At 35.4% G+C, this 22,679-nt stretch overlaps 1 protein-coding gene across 2 annotated transcripts; it reads right to left on the bottom strand.

The window, feature by feature from the left end:
• Positions 1-361: 361 nt before the first annotated feature.
• On the bottom strand, positions 362-12,274 carry LOC143909626 (uncharacterized). 2 transcript variants are annotated; one of them, XM_077427705.1, is made up of 8 exons: positions 12,131-12,274; positions 8,724-8,880; positions 8,458-8,574; positions 6,237-6,294; positions 5,129-5,226; positions 4,848-5,056; positions 4,516-4,766; positions 362-1,013 (listed from the first exon to the last, which is right to left on the bottom strand). In XM_077427705.1, the coding sequence occupies exons 2-8, from the start codon at positions 8,868-8,870 to the stop codon at positions 469-471; spliced, it is 1,425 nt and encodes a 474-aa protein (XP_077283831.1). In that variant the 5' UTR covers positions 8,871-8,880; positions 12,131-12,274; the 3' UTR covers positions 362-468. The 2 variants fall into 2 exon arrangements, with proteins under 2 accessions (XP_077283831.1, XP_077283830.1); XM_077427704.1 differs by lacking the exon at positions 12,131-12,274 and adding an exon at positions 10,576-11,049 and having other exon boundaries at positions 397-1,013; positions 4,483-4,766.
• Positions 12,275-22,679: the final 10,405 nt, after the last annotated feature.

Genomic DNA, 22,679 nt, shown 5'->3' with positions numbered 1-22,679 from the left:
GCCTTTCATTTGGATCCTGAACCCACCCCTACGCAACAATATTTTCATCATCTTTTAGGCCTTACTTTGACATACATGGGTTTAACTTCATCATGAATATCAAGTGGTGCTCTACCGTAATGAGATTTAAAACGAGCAGTAAGTAAATAAAACCCATCCTTAAGCAAAAACGAAATCATTATCTTCCAATTTGACTAAAACATTAATTTAATTTAATAAAGAAAAAATGTAAACGTAATCAAATACAGTCAAGGTTGTAGCAATGTATAAAAAAAAAACCAATATTCAAAGGTGTAACAAATTAAAAACCTATACATCTCTCAATACATTGATACCTTGACGTAAAGAACAAACAAACATTCACCATGGACGCTCATATATAATATATATATATATATAATATCTGTATAATTTAGATATAACATTAAAGAATATACATTAACTTTACGTACGACCTAACACCGTAAATCACTTGGAACTTATATGCAAATCGTCTATTTCGAACTCCTTCTCCCAACTCTCGTCCGAGTTGTTGCTCGCACTGTCGGAAATGATTTTCGGATCATTCTCGGCGATCTCCTCCGACAGACTCTTGACTTTGGTCTTCTTGACCGTCTTGGAATCGGCGACGAAGTGATCCTCCTTCATGTTGCTCGTCACCTCGTTCAGCTTCTTCGACGCGGCGTCCTTTTTAGTGACGGTCTTCTTCGACGCGGACTTTTGCGCGGCACTCGATATGGTATCGGAGCTTTTGGAGCGCGTGCTCGCGATGGCTTTCTTAGTCTTGTCGACTTTGGTGGTGGCTTTGATCTGCGGCGCCGATTTGTTCGATTTGAGGGACGCCGGCGATTGAATCTGGGGTGTGGTCGGAGCCGAGTCCTGCGGCGAGTCGAGCGAGCCAGAGTCCTCGAACAGGCGTTTGTTCTTTTCGTTGGCGGCTATTTCATTTTCATACTCCTGAAGCAACTTGATCTGTTGCTCTTCAGTCAGTTCGATGTTGCTGGCGAAGTCTTCTGGAAACAAAAGGACGACACGTCAAAAAACCACTGCTTCGAAGCTTGGTAATTGTGCCACTCGTGAACCAAGTTTCCCTCTAAGTCGTTCCACCGATATGATGGGCAGGGGCGAATGGGTCTAATAAGGGACAAGTTTCAATCGATGACAACAAAAAAATCACTTTTCTTTCTTTCCAGGGCGGAGACTAATCAAACTGTACTAAGTTTGGCCCACTGAATTCGAATATGACAATGATTTTTAATCATTTATGAGATATGAGCGTATGAAAAAATGCTTTTGCAGTATTTAATTCAAAATCTATGTATGTAGTATTGCTGTGGCAAAAGTGAGTATTGAAAATCAATCCTTGTAAACGTAGTGAAATATAAAACTGACCCAATAAATGTAATATGTGTAAAAAATATATATCTAGGTGTGTTTGAGCAACAAAATCATTACCAGAGCGGAGACAATATTTATCAATATCAGTATTAACTAAATTTGACCCGTTGAGGTCGAATATGATAATGGTTTTTGTTAGTTTTTCTCATTTATATAGATATGAACGTTTAAAAAAATACGCAATTTTTACAGATTTTTGACTTTTGCAGTATTGACTCAAAATCTAGTATGTCTGTGCCAAAAGTAAGGGTTGGAATCAAGTTTTATTGTTATAATTAATTACCTAGTGAATTCTAAAAGTTAAAATATACTATTTTTGTTAAATATTTTTATCTCTAGGTATTATGAATCTATTGAGCTAGTTTTATATAAAACCACGTTTACGAGAATTGATTTTCAATATTTTTTTAATAATAATATTTTTTTTCATCAAAACATACTAACTCGAGCGGTAAATGATTTTAAATTGAGTTAAAAATGCTGTTGTTGATGACCGTATGCAGTGAGGTGAAGAATGTAGTTTCCTACTCTAGAGATGTGCGCACTCGTGAGCGATGGCATTACATAATGTAATTTAAAATCATTTGCCGCTCGAATTAGTACGTTCAAATAAAACATATATGTACGAGTATACAATTGAGGTTGAAAACCAATCTTTTTAAATGTGGTGAAATATAAAACTGGCCCAATAATTGCATAACCAGTAGCGTGGTCTAGTGGTGAATGTTGAATTATCTCGTACTTGATGTTACGAGTTCGATTCCCGCTAAGTCTCGCTATTGGCCAGACCTTGATTTGTCAAGGTCGATCGTTTCTTATCAGAATTTGTCAATTTTTCTGATTTTCATTGAAACGATTCCTGTAAAATTGGCGTTTCCTTCCCAATTTTCTGTTGCGAACCTTTAGTTATTGTTATATCTTAGGTTTCGCCATATTGCTCACCATAGATGTCTCTGTGGTTGTTTATCAAATATAAAATTCGTATTGTTACATGAAAGTTATTCATCGTTATTTATCGTATTAATACGATATTTGTAATATCTGACGATAGATGTCAGATATTAATTAGATTTACATGTATCTAAGTAATAATTATGTGGACCAGGAAGGCGCATTTGGGGTTTACCTGTTAAGCCTTCCTGGTATATTTGTATGTAAAATAAATAAATAAATTACGGCTCGAGAAAAAAAAATATTTTTGACTTTTAAAATTCGCTAGATAATTAATTATAAATATGTTAAAGCAATCGCAATCAATAGAAAAAAATCTTACTGTAGATTCCAATCCTCACTTTTGACACAGGCATTCTAGATATTGAGTTAAGACTTCAAAAGTCAAAAATCTGTAAAAACTGCACACTTTTCTAAACGTTCATTTGGAAATATCAAACTTAGTATGAATTGATATTGATAAATATTGTCTCCGCTCTGGTAATACTTTTTTTGCTCAGTGTTATCTAGCAAATTTTAAAAGTCAAACATACATTTTTACACATTTTTTTCTCGAGCATTTATTGGGCCAGTTTTATATTTCACCACGATTACAAGGATTGATTTTCAATCTCAATATTTTTTTGGAGCAAAGCAACAAAAAATCATTGTCACATTCGAATTCAGTGGATCAAACGTAGTAGATTGAATAATCTCGGCTGCGGTAAAATTTTTCATTGCCAATCGTTATTTAGTCAAAATTTTCTTATGAAACGGCGAAAGCTCTAAGATGCGGGTCAAACATGCGAACTCAAATCACTTGTAAACATGCGAATTCAAATCACAAATAAAATTGGCTCACAATTACCCGTTGCCAGCCTGATTACGATTTAAATTTGAACTTTTATACAGTACAAGTTCGACTAGTGTCGATTTGGGGCAACCTATCCCATCACTATCCTAAAAATATTATTAAAAAAATTAATAATGAGATTCCTATATTGGTTGCCACTTTAGTATGTGGTCTACCTCCACACATCTACTTTACATAGTATGCGATCTACCTTCACGTTTTTACTTTAATATGCGGTCTCACTGTCTCAGTTCTCGCGAGTGACAGTGAAACTGAATGATACCGACCCTAACAACCGAATCTTAAATGAATAGGGCCAACCCTAACTTAACCTGACCCTTAAATAAATAGGTGTTGGCTGTTAATATATGTTTTTTTTGTGAAAATATTGATGAAATAAAACTTATCTTAGCAGCCAACACCTTTTTATATAAGGGTCAGGTTAGGTTAGGTTAAGCTAGGGTTGGCCCTATTCATTTAAGATTAGGTTGGTAGGGTCGGTATTTTCTTCGCTGCTGACGATATTTTGATAAAAAATGCTTCAACAACATTATGGGGCGGCAGGAAAAAACAAAAATTATAATAAACAGGCCGTTGCTACGATACAAACAAAAATAATACTAAGTTTCAGTTCGACAGGACTAACGGTGTTCAAAAAATATAATATCTGGCTGATAAGATATCTTAGCAGCCAACACCTATTTATTTAAGGGTCAGGTTAGGTTAGGTTAAGTTTGGGTTGGCCCTATAAAAAAACAAAAATTATAATAAACAGGTCGTTGCTCCGATACAAATAAAATAAAATAGTCGACTGCGATTCAAAAAATATCATATCTTAGCAGCCAACACCTATTTATTTAAGGATCAGGTTAGGTTAGGTTAAGTTAGGGTTGGTCCTATAAAAAAACAAAAATTATAATAAACAGGTCGTTGCTCCGATACAAATAAAATAAAACAGTCGACTGCGATTCAAAGGTAGATCGCATGCTAAGATAGACCGCATACTAAAGTGGCACCCTTATATGTATGTATTTCTTTTTAAAACAGCATACTCAAATGAAAAATTAATCTAAATATTAATCCAATTAAAGTAGTTTCAATGTGATTTCAAATATTATATAATAACAAATTCTTCGATGGGATCCCAAATTCTTTGGGGTTGATTTAAACGCCGATCCGCCCCCGCCGATGCGTCCAACAAACACATACACGAGTTTTCGTTCAACGAGTGGCCGTCACAGGGCGTCCGTAAATTTTAGAGGGAAAATTGCTCCTAATTTATATGATTTGATTGTGTTTACCATTCTCCCATACAACACCATCAATGTAATCACCTATTTTGTCTAAATCTTTCGTGGTGGACGGTTCAAAGTCCATAGATCTGCTCTTGGACGAGCCGTAATTAGAGCGTGCGCTATCGCCCGAGCTCACGCTACTGTGAGACGGGGATTCGTGAGAAGCCGGCGGGGACTTTTCCTCCACCGACAGCGCGATACTGTTCACGATGGAGTCCGAACAAGTCTCCGGACTGTTCCTGTTCGTCTGCGCCAACCTGTCCTCGAGCAGGGCCCTGCGGAACAGGTATCTGAAATGCAAAAAAACGACGACAATCAGCACCCGTTCACAAAAAAAAAAAACGTCTCCGTCGGCAAGGGGAAATCCTGACCTTTCCCAAAAGTCGTCTCTGGACACGGCATGCGGTACTAAACGTTCTAGTTTCTCCTGCAATACCGGAGAGGAACGTATGTGCTTTTCGAGGATCGTCGGCGACGGACGAGTCGTCGCCTCCAACCAAGCGAGCATACTAGCCAAAGCCGGTCCTTCCGGAGCTATCAGATATGTAGCGTCGAGCTTTTGAAGCGACAGCAGATCTCTCTATAAACAAAAACAATAAATAAAGCAAAAAATTCAAAACATTTAAGCAATCATTGCACGTATGAAACTAACCTGAAAATTTGTAAGTGTGACAGAATCACCGTCAATTATTAAAATAGCTTCAGCGTCATCGTCATCCGGCGATGGATTTAAAACAGTATTGACTTGATCTGAAAATTGACGAAAATAAAATATTTTTTTTTTATTATATACATACATACATATATACCAGGAAGTCCTAACAGGAATTACGAGACATGTGTATATGAATTGTACATTAAAGGGTGCGATTTATCTGTACATTGATAAAAAATACTTTGCATCTTTAAAAAAAATGTTTGTGCATTGTTTTCGGTGCATTGAATAAAATATTTTGGCATTATAAAGTGACCATTAAAAAAATGCGAGACGATCATTCGAAAAAATAGATTTTAGCATTAGAATAGATACAACAAAAAAGTGGCAACGTTGCGTCTTCTGCTATTGACAACTGTCAACTGTCAAAAGTGATTACGTATGAATATGAATGATGATGTCAGGTCGTAGAGTGGAAGCCAAGGTCGTAGGTGTCGAAGGTCGTAAGCCGAAGAGTAAAAAAGAAGGAATCCAGTAGAGAGAAGCGTTGATCGTTGTAGGTATTCGCCGCGTTTCGATACAGTTCATCTGGTTTTTTTTTTTAATACACATTTCATCCGCTTTGTAAGTAGCAAATATTTTTTTCAATGATCAAAGCAAAGTTTCTAATGCAATCTGCAATCGTCGTTTAGAAATGCACACAATTTTTTTGTAATGTACAGAAACTTTTTTTAATGTACAATTTTTTTTTAAAATGATATGATATGATTAATGTAGGGAGCGTTTAAATTGTTCCCTACATTAATCATACTCAAATAGTGGTGACATTGTAGGTTGGAAGGTTTTTTAGCCAATTTAATCGAGGAACCGTTTTAACAATGAAATCTGAAAAATTGGTAAACTCTGATAGGAAACGATCGACCTGGAGTCACAAATATCCAAGTCTGACCAGCAGCATTAAAGATATACTCGGAATAAATTCTTTTCAATCGAGGTCAACTCACGGGATCGAACCCGGCGCCTCTTGGTGCTAGGCTGCTGGCTGATATAAAAGGTTGTAAAGTTTTGATCTTTTAAATGATAGCAAAATACACACGACGTTTACCTAAAAATGTGCTGAAGCTCTTTTTCATTACATTAGCCGTCGATTCCGGTTCATCAAGCTAAAAAAATAAAATAAAATATAGCATATTTAACTTATTCATACGCAATTATAATGTATTTGACAAACATTCCCACACACACACACACACACACATCAATGTAAATCAGGCAGTGTAGAATAAAAATAAACGTGGAAAATATAAGTATGTAAAAATCAGTTAAATCACATTGGACAACAATACCGGATTCATTGAGCAAGAATTTATGTTATAATAGATGAAAAACGATTTATAATTATAGTCTAATATTAAGAACGCGTTGAAAAGTGCGGCACGGGACGCATACGTGGACTCCAAATGTGATAGGCGTGTCTTCATGTAATTTTTAATTCGTACGATTTTATTATTTCGACAAGTTTCATCAACATTTCTATAAATAAGTCAAAACAAGTATAAAATATTACTCAAAACACTCCAGAGGGTGAGCTTTTCGAAGGGACACAATGTTATAGATTTGGCGGACCAGCTATTTTGCATGTGCAAAACTCTGTGTGTCTGCAAAAAGACACGGAGAGTAAAAAACATGTAAAAAAACGCTAGCACGCCTGATGTATGTTTTGGCACGCAGGTCAAAACTCATCCCCGGGAGTGTTTTCGGTGATCTTTTATCCTTGTATTGACACAGGTTTGACAGTGATCGATAACGATGATTTCCATATTTGAAGAAATATAAGAGATATCTGTCGAAATAATAAGATCATACGAATTAACAATGACATGAGGATACGCCCATCACATATGGAGTCTACCTAAGCAAGCTGTGCCACACAATTCAGTGTGTCTGCGCCTTAAAGGTATCCTAAAGGCCCATTTCAACGAATACAATTTTTTCCAACTTTCACTCGAACGAGAAACTCCAGACAATTCAGTAAGTTGCATATGAATGAAAGAATTGTGTAATTTATTATAATATATCATATTGTTGAATTAATTTTAATATTGTAACGTGGGAATATGACAGAGGGTGTCCACTGCCTAAGTGCATTCGTGGGTGAACAATAGAGACCCCCGATTAGGCTAACGGGACTCAGTAAGTGCTTGAACAAAGGATACGCTGGACTTCTCACAGACCTGGGCCAGTGCGTGCGTAAACAATAGACTCGCCAGGATAGACCTTTAAGTGCCTAGACAAAAGAGACATTAATGGATCGGGGAAGCTGTGCTGTGTAACTTGTCCTTTATAAATATGTACACACAGTAGATAAGATTATTCCTGAGTGAGCGGTGGTTCCGTGGATCGTTGAATAAATGCTGTGAAGCGACTTTGGCCTTTAGTTTAGATCCTGAACCTAACCCTACGCAACAATATCATATTTGTACCCGGTGGACCAAAAATTTTATGTCACATTTAATACATACTTCTTAACCCTTTGAATGCTGACCAACGCCGATCGGCGTTTTGACAACAAGTCCATGAGCCCGAAATACGCCAATAGACGTTGTATTTTGAGTATGTAATAAAAAATAAACAAGAATACTATCCGTTAAGCCTTTCCAGGTAGCATTGAAAAAAAAAAATGCATTGAACATGGGTCGTGTAATCTGTGTAAACGTTTATAAAGACACCGGAATTTCTGAATTTATAACCATAGCAGAATTTCTCGATGGAAATCCCTAACTGCCGAGTATTTTAGATTGTGGCTTGGCATTTAGATTGTGAGCATTACATTTTAACAACAATGAAGAAGATGGAACTATTTTTGGAAAAATACATTCATTAATAGACATATTAAGTTTATTTTATATTGTTGCAAGATATATTAGTGCGTCTAAACACACCTTTACAAAACTCAAAATCCTCAGTGGTAGTTATCTAGGGTTTGTTTGAATTATCTACAATTTTAATACCTGCTTTCTATTAGATTTCTAAATGTTGGCGAAATTTTCAGCATGGCGGGCTTTCAACAGAAAAGACGTCAGCACTCAAAGGGTTCGTATTTGCTGTCCAATGCTATTTATGTGAGTGTAATTAATATAAATGAATATTTTAAGATACCTCAATTGCCTATTGATTACATTTTACTCGAATTACAATGAGAAATAAATATCTACAAATTAAATACACATATAAACACTCTAATCTCTAACAATACAATATATAATATAATATAATAAAAAGTGACAAATAAAACAATGTATACGAAAAATTAAAAATAAAAATACTTTAAAAGTTTTTCCTATAGCGGAAGATGTAGTGTTGATGACATGCGAAGCTTCACTTTTTACAGCCGTACTTAATTCGTCCAGATCCTTTTTTACCATTCCCAAAACTTCGACAGACTGTAAAATCAATCAAACATGAATTAACCGAAAGTGAACAATGTATTACACAAAACCAAAAACGGAATTGAACGCAAAAATCAAACGTCATAAAATATTCAAGCGATATACTCGGAGGATTTTCTCACTCTAGTGCTCGTGTGTCATACCTTTGACTTGGCCGCTGTGATCCATGATCCCCACCAGCCGCTGTCGGGGAGGTCCGTCGACTCGGAAGCCTCGACCGCCTCGTCCACGTCTATGTTGTCAACGGGACTGGCCTTCTCCGATGTCTGACTGCGCTTTTCTTCGTCCATATTGTCATACCTATAAAATAAATTCAATCATACAACACTTCCATAAAGCGTAACCTCATACATATGTACGAACAGTTAAAATAATGAATCATTTAATTGCGTTAATGGTTTGATATTGAATTACGTAAACGTTTCGACACACTCGGTCATCATTACTTATAAACATGTGAAAAAAAAAAAAAGTATTATCTATGTTTTTGTTTTTTTTCTTCAATTATGTCAACATTCTCTAACTTTGACAAATTGTAAATTAAAATCTGTACGTAAATAGGTTTTTGAGCTCTTTTTCCTATTATGCTGTACATTAACATTAGAATAATATTAAGCTGTTCGACACGAAAAATGGTTCAGAGACGAGATATGACTTTTCTTATAGATCTATGCCCAGTAAACACGAATCTGGTTATAAAAAATGTTGATTGGCTCGAGATTCGGAGATGTGTTTTTTAAATCGCGCGATTTTTTCTATATCTTGGTGTTGTTCGGTCGATGTCTCAAAATCTGTTAATTTCCTGTTCAAAATGAATATTGGAATCTATAGTCGGGTATTTTATCTTTCATTTGTAGTACATTTCAGCTTTCAATTCTCTCTAAGTAGTCGTCCAGTTCAAATCAAAAGTCAAAAGTACGTATTTTCACTTTGGATTTTTTCCCCACTGTTAATACTATTTTATATTGAGTATTTTCTATTGAAACATGTTTATTGGGATAGTGTTCTGGCCACACTATTTTTTGTTTTCGTTTAAAAGGGTTAATTGGAAGTGTGCTGAATTTTAAATCGGTAAAATTGCGAGCTAAAAGCTCGTACTAGTATTTACACGAATCTGAATTGAATTAACAAGGATAATATATTAAATTGTCTTTAAATGAGAATTAAATAAAATTCCACTTATAAAAATTATATTTCGACTATTCTTGTGGATTAATAACAAAAATTCGTTTATTTTATCGAGGTAAGCCAGTTATCAATAGAATTTTGGTTATTAATCCATAAGAATAGTCGAAATGTGATTTTTCTAAGTGGAATTTTATTTAATTCTTATATAAAGACAGTTTAATATAATATCCCTATTAAGCTAAGCCTTTCCGGGTAGCATTGAACATGGGTCGTGTAATCCGCGTCAATGTTTATAAAGACTGGTTTACTAGGGTTTGTTTGGATTAGCTACAATTTTTATGCCTGCTTTCTATATTGGATTTCTAAATAATTATAATTGGAAATGTTGGCGAAATTTTCAGCGTGGCGAGCATTCAACAGAACAGACGTCAGCAAATGGTTAATAAAAACGAATTATCTTTAAAAAAATCCATTAAGAACGAGTAAAAAAAAATTGATTGGTATCAGTTTTGTTTCAGAACTGCTATGAGTTTGATTTAAATTTATTATATGTTTTTAAAAAATTCACATAAATAGTAACATTCACATAACATCCCCAATTTTGATCGAGCATAAAAAACGGCCCCGTGACTCATAAATGGCAATATTTTTTATAATTATTTTTGCAATCAACACCATGATAATGATCCAACTATTATTCTTTGATCATCAATCAATAATTTTTGACATAAAACCTATAGAATAACAACAAATTCAAATAAAACATTTGAAAAATGAGGACACATTCACTACAAAAGATAAATATCACAAACACAAAGACAAATATAGTTGAAAATCAAAATTTTCAATTGGAATAAAAAAAATTACGGCGAAAACACACTGAGTGGTATGCGACATCACTGGCTTGTAAACAGTGGGTGTTTCCCAAACCGAATTCGGGCGTAGTTGCACGTGCAGAATGCATATGTTTGTGAGGTCACACGTGTATGCATATCCATATGCAACCGACGAGTTTCTCCAACATTTCTTCAAATATGGGATTCACCGTTCAATTTTAATTTTATTTCACGATTCAATTTTATACCGTTATCGACCACTGTCAAGCAAGTACGAATATAATGATAAAATATCACCGAAAACACTCCAGGGGGTGATTTTTGAGACTGTGTACCGTGTATGTGGGCTAGGGGTGCTGCGCTTTTTTCGCATGCGTACCACTCAGTGTGTTTTCACCCTCACTAGTATATACGGCTTAACATATGGCTCAAAATACCGAAAATCCTCGTTTGAACGCGAAAATTGCAATGTGACATTATATATAGGCAATTTCTTATCAGAACTAATCGCGGGAAATTAAAGATAAATGTCCCGTTAATGCGTCGTAATTGTAAATAAATAAACATTAAACGATAATTACGAGGATGACGTATCATTCAAACGAAATATATGTATATATGTATATAGGTACTCGATATAATCAATTTTTCATAAAAAGCAATACCAAAATGTGGTGTAATAACAAAATCAATACCACATTTGCCACAAGGGAAGATGCAGATCCTGCTATACATTATTCACGTGACCTACTTATTACAATCTTGAACTAGAAACAGCAAATCAAGCAAATCTTGACGATGACTCGCTTACCAGCTTCATAATAGCCATATTTGAAGCAATTTTTGAATATTTTTTATTCACCACAGACTGTCATATGAAGGTGCATTTTCTTGATCTCTCCTATATGTATATGTAAATAAAGTAAAAACATGAATCGTATAATGATTCGACATATGAACATGTTCATATGCAAATTTTTTTCATACAAAGGCAGTTCAATAATATAATGAAATTTTAATATTTTATATATGTATGCACATAACAATGAAAAAACAATGGGGGGAGTAGGTTTTTTTTGCATATATAATTCTATATATGTATGACAGGTCAACATAAATTGACATTACGGCTCTCACTGTGTGCATATATCCAAACATATACAGTGTAGATATATACAGATATTAATTACAAACCGCAAGCATATGTATGTCTTATAACAATCAACAAATTCAAAATAGTCCAATTTGCGGGGGGAAGGGGGAGAGGAGGGGGGATGCGATTTTTAGATAATCTGTTAATCAGTGAGTTGCGCTGTGGCTTAGATAGATAACGAAACATGTATTGTTAGATACAAAAACATGCCAAACATGTATTTGATACGGTCGTTAATAATGGACACGATTAGTATTGTTTTGTTTTGATTTTCAATTTGGACGCACGCATACATTAGCATAGTGCCTGCATGTACACAAAAACAAGTGGAGCAAGTTGTATGTTGTATCGTGTGTGTGTGTGTGTGTGTGTGTGTGTATCGAAAAGTGTCGCATATGCGGGGAGGTGAGGGTGGGGTGGGGTGGGGTCTTACGAGGCGAAGTGGCGGGCGAGGGGGCCGCGGGGGCTGCGGCTGTCGAGGGGCGCAGCTCCGCCTACAGCTGTCTCTTGTTGACACTACACGTTTGGCCGACGCGCTCTCCGCCACGACCATGCGCGCTCTGCGCTTCGATATTATGTCACACTTTGTTCGCGGCCTCCCGCTAATTCGAATTACGTAATTGTGTGCCGATTCAGTTTCATTTTTCGAATGGTTTTCAAGACGGAGCAATTTTGTAAGCGTTTGTTACCATTTTTAAACGTGTTGGAAGGTTTTTCTAAAAGAGGTGGTGAATATTGTAATTCTGTGTATATGTCACAGTCAAATTATATTTCAAGGGAAAATATATTTTCACTGACGTTTCATTGAAATCATAGCCAGTTACATATTCATGGTTGGTTTTATAGGGGGTGTCCGAGCCAAAAACCCTCATGGCCGTTGGTTGTCCTCTTACGGCTTCGGCTTTTGTTTTCTTTCTTTTACACTGACCATCGGTCAGTCGCTCTAGATTCTCCCGTGGGTCAGATGCAGCGTCCCTCGTAAAAGCCGGCCTCGAACTAAGGCAGGCTGGCCCCGTGATCCACCCAAGCGATCACGGCGAGCGCTCATTGGCATCATAGAAGCCCTCCGAGGAGTATGGCTTCTTCCATAGTCGTGCCTCACCGACTATGTCTACCGACTATACTCGACCACGTGTTCGACCCAAGCCTCGAACACGGCGAGCTCTAAGACGCTCGTGAGACGCCGTCCGAGAAGGTCTTGGCGTGGCTGGTCTACCCTTCCTGACCAGCCACAGCCTACTCAATCCACAGCCTCCGCCATAAAGGGGCACAGGCGCCGAGAAACTCCCCGGCGCGCCATCTACTCATCAATAAAAACGAGATCATAACCGTTACTCTTTTGTATAATTCCCCCACCCCGCACCGTTCCAGAACAAGCTGATCGAGACGACGACACATCCACAGCCACTGGTCACCCATACGTATACACACATTACAGCTCCTGCAGCTATCGTTCAGGGGGGTTGAAGGTTTTGGACCGTTTCCCGGCCTATGGAAATTCAGTTGAATTTTGAAGAGGATCTTTATTACTCGATTAATACAGGTGTATTTGTATGTACAGCGAAGTATGTAGGTAAAGGATTCACTGGAACGAGCTAGGTCGAGTTCCTGAAGCTCACTGGCATCTGGGGACGATGCACTGGTTTATAAAGGTGTTGATTGAGCAACGCGTAGCTGGGCTGGTGAGATCACGTTCTGGAAGATTCCGACGGGGTCGAGGTCTTCCTTTGGGTTCGATGTTTGATGCGTAGTTGCGTAGCTCCTTGGGATTTCCCGTGTACTCGTGATTGCGTATCTGGAGTGAGTCGAATCGCCTTTATGGGTAAGCTGGACGAAGTATTTCGGCCACGGCTAACTTTCGTGTACGAGAAGAGGACGCGAATATGTCATTTGTACAGATTAAGTTCGATGAGGGAAATAGGTGATATCACATGTCGTGCTATATCTCTATAACGTTAGGGCCGGGCCGCACCGTGCAACTTTGTCGGCCGACTAGTTGTACGACACGAAAAAATGTATGGAAATGTGTGCGACAAACAAGTTGACGGGTGTGTCATGTCCCATCTACCTGCATGTATTGGTCTGGTCGCCCTCAAGTAAGTCGCTCGCAAGTCGCACGGTGCGGCCCGGCCCTTATACTGTTAGGGTTGGTATTATTTAAGGTTTAGGATAGGTTAGGTTAGGTAAGGGTTGGCCCTATTCATTTAAGATTGGGTTGTTAGGGTTAAATTTATTGAGTTGTAACGTTGTAAATTCATTGTTTGATACATTTTCACTGCTTGAATTGTTGAAAATATATTTTCACTTGAAATATGCTTTCACTGTAACACAGCGGTTTCCAAACTGGGAGGCGCGGACTATTGTCAGGGGAGTAATTTTCATACCATAATATCTACAAACAGTGGCGGACTGGCCATACAAGCGTACATGCCCGATGGCATGTGGGCCCCACTATCCGTTAGAAAATATGGGCCCTCAGTAAAATTAAATAACTTTTTAACTATTTCACGTATGTAAAATTTATAGGATATTACACTTTGGGACCTAGAGTCTGGGTATTTCAATAAAACAAATTTCTTACGATATACACAAACAACTAATACCTGCTTTAACAGCCCAAGGATCGGTTAACTTTTTTTACAAGGCTCGAAATGTAAGTTTCAACATTTGCATAGGACTATTCATCATCAACCAGCGATTTAAATTTACTTCATACATACTTTCAAAATAGCATTTTATTATACTTCGACGATATAGTAAGATTTAAATACACAATTTTAAACAGTTTCCGAATATAAAATCTATTCCTAATCTAGACACATCCATGTATATAGAAACATAGGATAGGGGCCCCCTCCCCAAAATCCCGATTTTTGATTAACATTAATTGAAAATATGCATTTTTTGATTTCAGGGACGTAATTTAGGGGGGGGGGGCATAGGGGGCACTCGCCCCCCTAAATTAAGGAATTGTGTGAATTTAGAAAATATTATGAATTTAATGATTAATGAGATACTATGGATCTATGACTGCTGCGTTTATTTCTTATGTATGTTACTTTTGGGTAACTAATAAAATAATCGCAGCTATGTGCTTTGAAAAAAAAGATTTTATTATTTTGAAGCAAGTATATTTTGGTTTTTAAGTGGTATGCTTTGGGTAACATTCTTAGAAATTGTTCATCCCATGGAGCGAATCGTTAGAAAGGTCCCCTTTACTTTTTTTTCTCAAAAACAGATGTATATCGTTTATTTTTCCGAAAGTTCGTATATTTTTTGATATAGTGATAAATTTTGTTGGTCGATTTTTATTAATCATGTGAAGATTTTTGGAAAAAAATTTTCGCCTGCGGCCCTTTTTTCGCTTTTTACATAATATTTTTTTATAATTCTTTTTCCAAAAATAAACTTATTTTTTCAAATTCAATTTGACCAATCTTTGCCTGCCCCCCCAAGAAAAAGCTGAAATGACGTCCCTGATTGTTTTCTACCGAAAGTAAAAGCCGCTTTTATGTCGCATTTTTTTATGATGCATTCTATTTACCTAGGAAAAGGGTTAAAACGAAATATACAATATAATTTATGGATCTATTTTGCTTTTGCCTAAATTTGTTTATTCCCATTTTTGAAAATTTTATTTATTTTTTGCTCTTGATTTTTAGCGTGATGGAAAGAAGAAAATTTTGTTATATGGGGGGGGGGGGGGGACAAATTTTTTTAACCCTGGGTGGGCCCCCTTTGACTCCTGGCATGCACTGATTTCAGTCCCAGTCCGCCACTGTCTACAAATAAATAAAACTTCATATCGTAGCTATATTATTATATCTATTAAAACGTGTCTATATTATTATTGAGTATATTATTTTCGTTATGTATTAATTTATGTTTAATTGTTATTTTGTTTTTTTTTTGTTATATTTTTTGACCATTGTGGCGCTTTAGGAATTTCTGTTATGCCACAATGGTCTGTTTAGAATAAATAAATAAATTATTATGGTAAACGGACTACTAGTCATATGTGAACCAGTCACAGGACAACCTGTCGCTCTAGATCGGTCACACGTGATCACCCGTCACACTAAAACTGGTCACGATAAAACTGGTCACACCCTAAAATCGATCACGAGAAAACTGGTTGACCGATTTTAGGGTGTGACCAGTTTTCTTGTAATCATGTAAGTATCTTTGGTTGGGAACTTCGTAATCAAAAGAAAGTTTATATGTCGACAATTCAATCGGTTGAATATTATATTTTTTTCGATTCAAATAAATTTAATAAAAAAACAAATGAACATTTACTATTAGATTCACCATGTTTACGCTGTTTATATTATGAATACTGAGCGAAGCCGGGTAAAACAACATGTATATTAATTTTACCGAACCGAAAAAAATATCGGTTCGGTTTCGATTTTCGTTCCGTCAAAAATAACGGCTTTTTCGGTTCGGGTCCCTGCTTTATCCCATACGACGATAATCTTTATAAAGCAGAACATAAAACAAATATAATGAATAGTGTTACCTATGGAGAGACATCTCTTAAGACCAAATTAAAACTTCTTCATTTACGAAAAATTTTACACAAGAAAAATAGATGACATCCCCTCACCATACAAACCTACGAATTAATATTTGTATTATGAAATAATTTTTAAAAATATTCTTATATGGCAAAAAATAAATAAATGAATAAAACAAACACCAGGTCATTGAACTATCCCGATACGGTGCATAACAATCTTATCACCGAAGCGGGCGAGCGATGCAATTCGATCACATTCCCGTCGCTCGCTCGCAGATCGAATTGCGCAATACCGTCAGGACTTGTTATTTATTCGCTTTAATAATAATGACTTCCAGAGTGTGTAAGGCGACACTTCAAATCAACCGAGTAAGAAACGACACTGAGGTAAATAAATGTTTTATCGTTGAGTAATGCGCTACGTGCGTGACTTTCGAGCTTTTCGCATGCGCCGTAAATAAAATATTATAATAATAAATATGTATCTGGAATATCGCACATCGCTCGATAAAGGGCACCGAGGACGTGCAAAGTTTTGTAATAATTAATTTATATTCAAATTATATAATATACTATTGGTTTTACCCGGCTTCGCTCGGTATTTGTAATATAAACCGCTCACACACGGCTAATCTAATAAACTAATAATCTAATAAAATAGTAAACATTTTATTAAATTTATTTAATTTGAATATTCATTTGTTTGTTTTATTAAATTTAACGTCACGGATTTCACGGAAAACAAAACTTACATACAAAGTCTTTATCGAAATTACATATACAGATATTAGACTAGTGTTTTTACCCGGCTTCGCTCGGTATTTGTAATGTAAACCACTCAAACACGGCTAATCTAATAGTAAACATTTTATTAAATTTATTTGAATAGTTTTATTTAATTTGAATATTCATTAGTTTGTTTTATTAAATTTAACATCAAGGATTCTTCGAACCAAAACTTACATATGTACATACATACATACAAAGTCTTTTGCGAAATTATATATTAGACTAGTGTTTTTACCCAGCTTCGCTCGGTATTTGAAATATAATATAAACCGCTTAAACATGGCCAATCTAATAGTAAACATTTTATTAGATTTATTTTATTTAAATTTCTTTGAATATTTATTTGTTTTTTTATTAAATTGAACGTCACGGATTTTACGAACCAAACAAACATACACACATTCAAAGTCTTTTTCGAAATTATATATTGGATTTATTTTTTAACCTAATCATTATATCCCCAATAATTTTATTTTGTTATATCCCCAAACTTTTTATTTGCGGTGTTCAAATTCCAAAAATGTAGACGGAATTTAATCACTTGTCACAAATCATTAAAAATTATATCGGAATTATCCGTCAGATCGACATGGTGCCAGTTGGCTATCCAGACGCGTCTTTCTGCCACCCCTACGTATCTCCCAGCTTAACAGTCATACACATATCGATTGCCTTTCAATTGTAAGAGACGTTTATATTTTTTTGCTCAGTTGGTCGCCCAGGCAACGCCGTGCGACTTTGTTGGATGTTGAGTCTGGAAATTGGGTCCAAAATTAGTACCCATTTTAATTCCATTTAATAGTTAGGGGTAATTTCAATTCAAAATGGCAAATAACTGGGATAAAAATGTGCATGTTAATAATTGTATTCTTTCTGATAAGCCGATGTGCATGTTCTACGTTCATAACATTGACAGTATAAAAATCAATTTCCTTTCGAGTTGTTAAACAAGTCATTATTGCTAACTTTGTTTTGTCTGTCGTTCGATATACATTTTACATGTTGATGTTTAAGACGTTGTTTGTTTTATAAACATTATAAATAAATCGATGTTAATATATTGAGTTTAATTTGATAATTTTTGCGGTGTATAATTTAGTAATTGCCGATGGCGAATCTGCGAGCGATATTACATAGGTATGAACTTACCTGTGCATATAACCTGTAGAGCGCGCGAGCAACGTTGCGGTAATAAATGTTTATTTTTCGTATTTGCAATAAATCAAATGTTATTTTAAGGCGAGAAACGTCATTATTGATTTCTCAGAGTTTAATATATGACGGTGCTTGGTGCATTTTATTTATTTTTTAACTTGCGGTTTAACGTTTCAAAAATGTCATTCACTCCCTTTCTACAAATGTCAGTTCAAAATAATGCTCGACAGGATTTTTGGAGGAAAATACACTTATTTTCATAGAATTTTATATCTGGATCGCAATTTGAAACTATGTTTTGTAGTGGTATTCAGTGGTATTCAGTGGAAAACGCGATGATTGAGGAAAAAAATTGGTACACAGCGTATTTTTATGCTAACAATAGATACATAGTAAGCACTTTTATTGGAAAACAAATGACTTTTTTTATTTAAAAATTGTATATACATACATATATTACATTTTTATACCAGGAAGGCCTTACAGGTAAACCCAAATGCGCCTTCCTGGTCAATTACAAACAATACAGCATTTTTTATTATACAAGTCGCTGAATTACGAGACACTGAAAACTCGCAAATTAACGACACATCTATAAATTGTACATACATTTTATTATACATTAATCATACTCAAATAGTGGTGACACGGTTGGTAGGAAGGATTTATAGCCAATGTATTTGTGACTCCAAATCGATCGTTTCTTATCAGAGTTTGCCAATTTTATCTGATCATTGTTGAAACGGTTCATCAACATTGGCGAAAAATCATATTTCCTGTTGTTACAAATCTTCTGTATTTATTGTGTGTGTAATTTGTAAAAATTATGTACAAAAATCTAAACATCCATAGATGTCTCAATGGATTAATTCTATAATTAATTGTTATGTCGTGTTCTTCACAGTGATCTTCGAAATACAGTGATTTATTTAATAATGAAATGCTGCATTGTTTGTGATTAATTGTCCAGGAAGGCGCATTGGGGTCTTCCTGTCAAGACTTTCTGGTATACATATATCTATGTAAAAATAAAATACTATTTGAATATGATTTCAAATACTTTGTGTAGTTTAATACCAAAGATGTTGCTCAGTGCCAAATACGGTATCTTGGGAAAATATAAATATTGGATCCTGCGGATATGTCGACTTTCTTAATGTATAAATAAATATTGTCCATATATTTAAATGAAGGAAACTACAATTGTTGTTACTGAGAACTTGTTCATAACTATTTATTACTATTTAGCGAATGTTTCAGTTCAATTGGCAAATAGCTATACACTGGCAAACAGCTGTAGCATTTCTCCTGCATACTTCTATCAACTAGTACGGTGTTGAAGTTGGTAGTACTGATGCAGTTGACTCAACCCTGACACGCTAATTTAGGCTAAATTTAACGAATTCACAACAAAAACAAAGCCCATTACGATCAAAGCATACGAGGTGAAATTTATGATGGTTCTGAATCAAGAATGTTGAATAATGGATTTGAGATTTTCCAATGTCCCTCCACCGTTTTGGCGCGATTTTATTTGTGCAAATTATTTTGCTCCTTTTATGTGTGACGTTAGACGTTATTTTGAATGCCTTTTTATATAGGGAATGTGCTGAAGAACGAGCGAAGACATAAATTTAGATGAAAAACTGGCAGTGGACCAGTTGAGAAGGCTGAGATTGGACGAGTTGACGCGTCAACGTGCGTCATTGCATCAAATGAATACCCATTATTGCGGCACGGCTATAAAATTCCGATCCAAAATACCATAAGTGATATAAAATTCAAAAATCGCATTCAAATAAAAAATATTTCTAAACAAAAGAGGCGGCTGTAAAATTCGTTGCTTTTTAAGTTCCAATTTGTTAGTCAGTAGATAATTTGACGCACGAACTGCTTCATAGTATTACGTATTGCTAGTATGTACATATGTATTATATGTATATTGCTTTCATTTATATTGTGTAATAGATGGGGTGTTTCTAATCATTATCCCCGAAGGTTTTACTTATGTAGACCGCTTGCTCCATTCGACGCGTACACGGCGTTGTGTTATAGTTTTAATTGAATTTAAAAGGATTCAAAAGCCATCCTTTCCTTGAGATCTATGCGCAGAAGTTAGTGTGTCATTGATTGATGTCAGAGCACGGATCAGTGTTGCCACATTGATTTTTTATTCTGTTCAATATTCTTTTTGATGAAATCAAAATGAAGGTAAAAATTAAAAAAAAAACGTGAACTGATTTTCATTTGTTTGTTTAGTCAAAACAAAGGGATCAAGAAGCTCAATTAATATATTCCAGAATTATTAACAGATGCGTACATATTATATAGCTTCTATTCCTTGCAGTTCTCTGAATTTTCTTGGGTAGTGTACTTTGTTCATTTACCAAATAATTATCAGCTCATCTGAAGATCTTAGACTTCTTTCTATTACTGCCTGTTTTGAGCAACTTTTTCAAATGAAGGCATCGTTGATTTTTTTCTATAACTGCTTAAGGTAATTAAGTACATACTATAGCAACTTCCAACCACTGTATTATTAGGTTTTTGAGCTTTTTTTTACGATTATACCATAAACATTAACATTGAAATAAGATAATTTTATAAATAATAAAAGGCTGTCAAAAGCGACCTCGAGGTTCTGGGAAGAAAAATTGTGGTGGGAGGGAGTGGGGGAATTACATATTTTAAAAATTTGAAAATAATACACACCTATTTTTCGATGTGTTAATAATTATGAAATATAAAGTATGTGCCGCAGACAAAAGTTCTAAACTTTCTAAAGTTCATTTTTACATTAAAAATTGTGTAATTTTTAATGTGGGAGTAATTTTGGGTCATTTTTTTTCTATAAATATATTTTTGCTATGATTTTCTCTCAGCGTCAATTAAATAGCACGAGCCCTGGAAATTTGCCCCTCCCCCTCGTCAGCCTTGCTAACGAGAAAAATAGCGTATAAAATAGATAATGATCAATGAATTAGTAGCTATTGAAAAATACTTAACCCTTACCTCACGGATGACCGCTATAGACGTAATGGCGTGTTTCACCGTGTAAACAAAGTACTATAAGGCGTGATTCATTATTTAAAAAAATATAGACTTTTAAGGCGTCAATTGACATAGTTCATTTAAATAACAGTCAAAAACTCAATTTGAAAAATCACTAAAACAAGTATGCGAGCAAAGAGTTAAGATATATGTACATACATATGTAAATATTGTGAAGATAATATAGTATATGGACAACAAAAAGCATTAAAAAAAATCAAAAATCAACCACCGTATGCTGCAGTTCGTTCACTCTTGTTTTTACTCCTAATTATTTGTTCAATCAATTTTTAATTTCTAAATCTAAAATCGTTACCAATCTTTACAATTATCACTTTAAGTTTTTGCACCGTTGTTAAATCTTACAAATCCTTATTTATTTTATTTCAATCGAACATGTACACTCTCCTTTACAGATCGCTCCAAAGCGACAAGTGTACTAATACAGATACAATACAATTGAAACAAGCATTTTTTAAACAATGCGAATTCATACAAACATCATCCACAGTGGCATATGTACGAGCATATGGAGAAATTTTTGCAGGATTTTTATTATAGAAATAAGTGAACCTCAAAACGCGGAATAACTTGAGATTTGCAAGAGACATTGGAAAAGAAATGCTAATTTACAGGAACTGTTTCAATGAAAATCAGAAAAATTGTCAAACTCTGAAAGAAAACGATCGACCTGTAGTCACAAACCAAGGTCTGGCCAACAGCTACTAGTGAGAGTCGAACCGTGATAGCTCCGTTCGAAAGCATTATATGCTTACTGTTAGTCCACGCTGCTGGTTGAATTATATACATATGTAGCTAATAATAATAAGATCTAAGAATCCGCATCGAGATGGCTAGAACAGCATTTATCATAATTAAGGCGGCGCTTACAAACAAGCATCTCAATCTTCGTACTCGGTTGAGATTCGCGAAGAGCTACGTCTGGACAGTATTACTAGACGGATGTGAGACGTGGACTCTGAAGACCAAGATGATCAGCTGCATCGAAGCTTTTGAGATGTGGGTCCACAGGCTGTTGAAGATTCCGTGGACCAAAAAGATATCAAACGAAGCTGTCCTCGGCATGATGGAGAGGGGTTTGGTGCATCCGCTCTAAAATCGCCAGATTAACAGAACGGTAGCTTTAAACGTAATTCTCGTTTTCTCGAATGATAGATTGCACATCAAATGACGAGTAACCTTTCGATGTGCACAGATGCAATTATTAAAATTGAGTTGGATCTTTCTGGCGAGTTTAATAAGGCAAGATTCGGAACTTTGCCTTATTAAACTCGCCTGAAAGATCTAACTCAATTTTAATAATTACCATTTGCATCTGTGCACATCGAAAGGTTACCCGTCATCTGATGTGCAATCTATTATTCGAGAAGATGAGAATTGCATTTAAAGCAGCCGTCCGTTAATCTGTCGTTCAATTTGTCTGGCGATTTTAGAGCGGATGCAC

Source organism: Arctopsyche grandis, chromosome 3, assembly GCF_051622035.1.
Source record: "Arctopsyche grandis isolate Sample6627 chromosome 3, ASM5162203v2, whole genome shotgun sequence".
Classification (NCBI taxonomy): domain Eukaryota; kingdom Metazoa; phylum Arthropoda; class Insecta; order Trichoptera; family Hydropsychidae; genus Arctopsyche; species Arctopsyche grandis.
Note: the sequence above shows the minus strand (reverse complement) of the source record. Positions and strands in the feature narration are given on the sequence as shown.

Coding starts and splice junctions, on each gene's coding strand:
- LOC143909626 (XM_077427704.1), bottom strand. CDS start 8,870: ATGGACGAAGAAAAGCGCAGTCAGACATCGGAGAAGGCCAGTCCCGTT. Junction 8,575..8,723: donor TCACAGCGGCCAAGTCAAAG/GTATGACACACG, acceptor TTGATTTTACAG/TCTGTCGAAGTTTTGGGAAT. Junction 4,767..4,847: donor AGAGACGACTTTTGGGAAAG/GTCAGGATTTCC, acceptor TTTGCATTTCAG/ATACCTGTTCCGCAGGGCCC.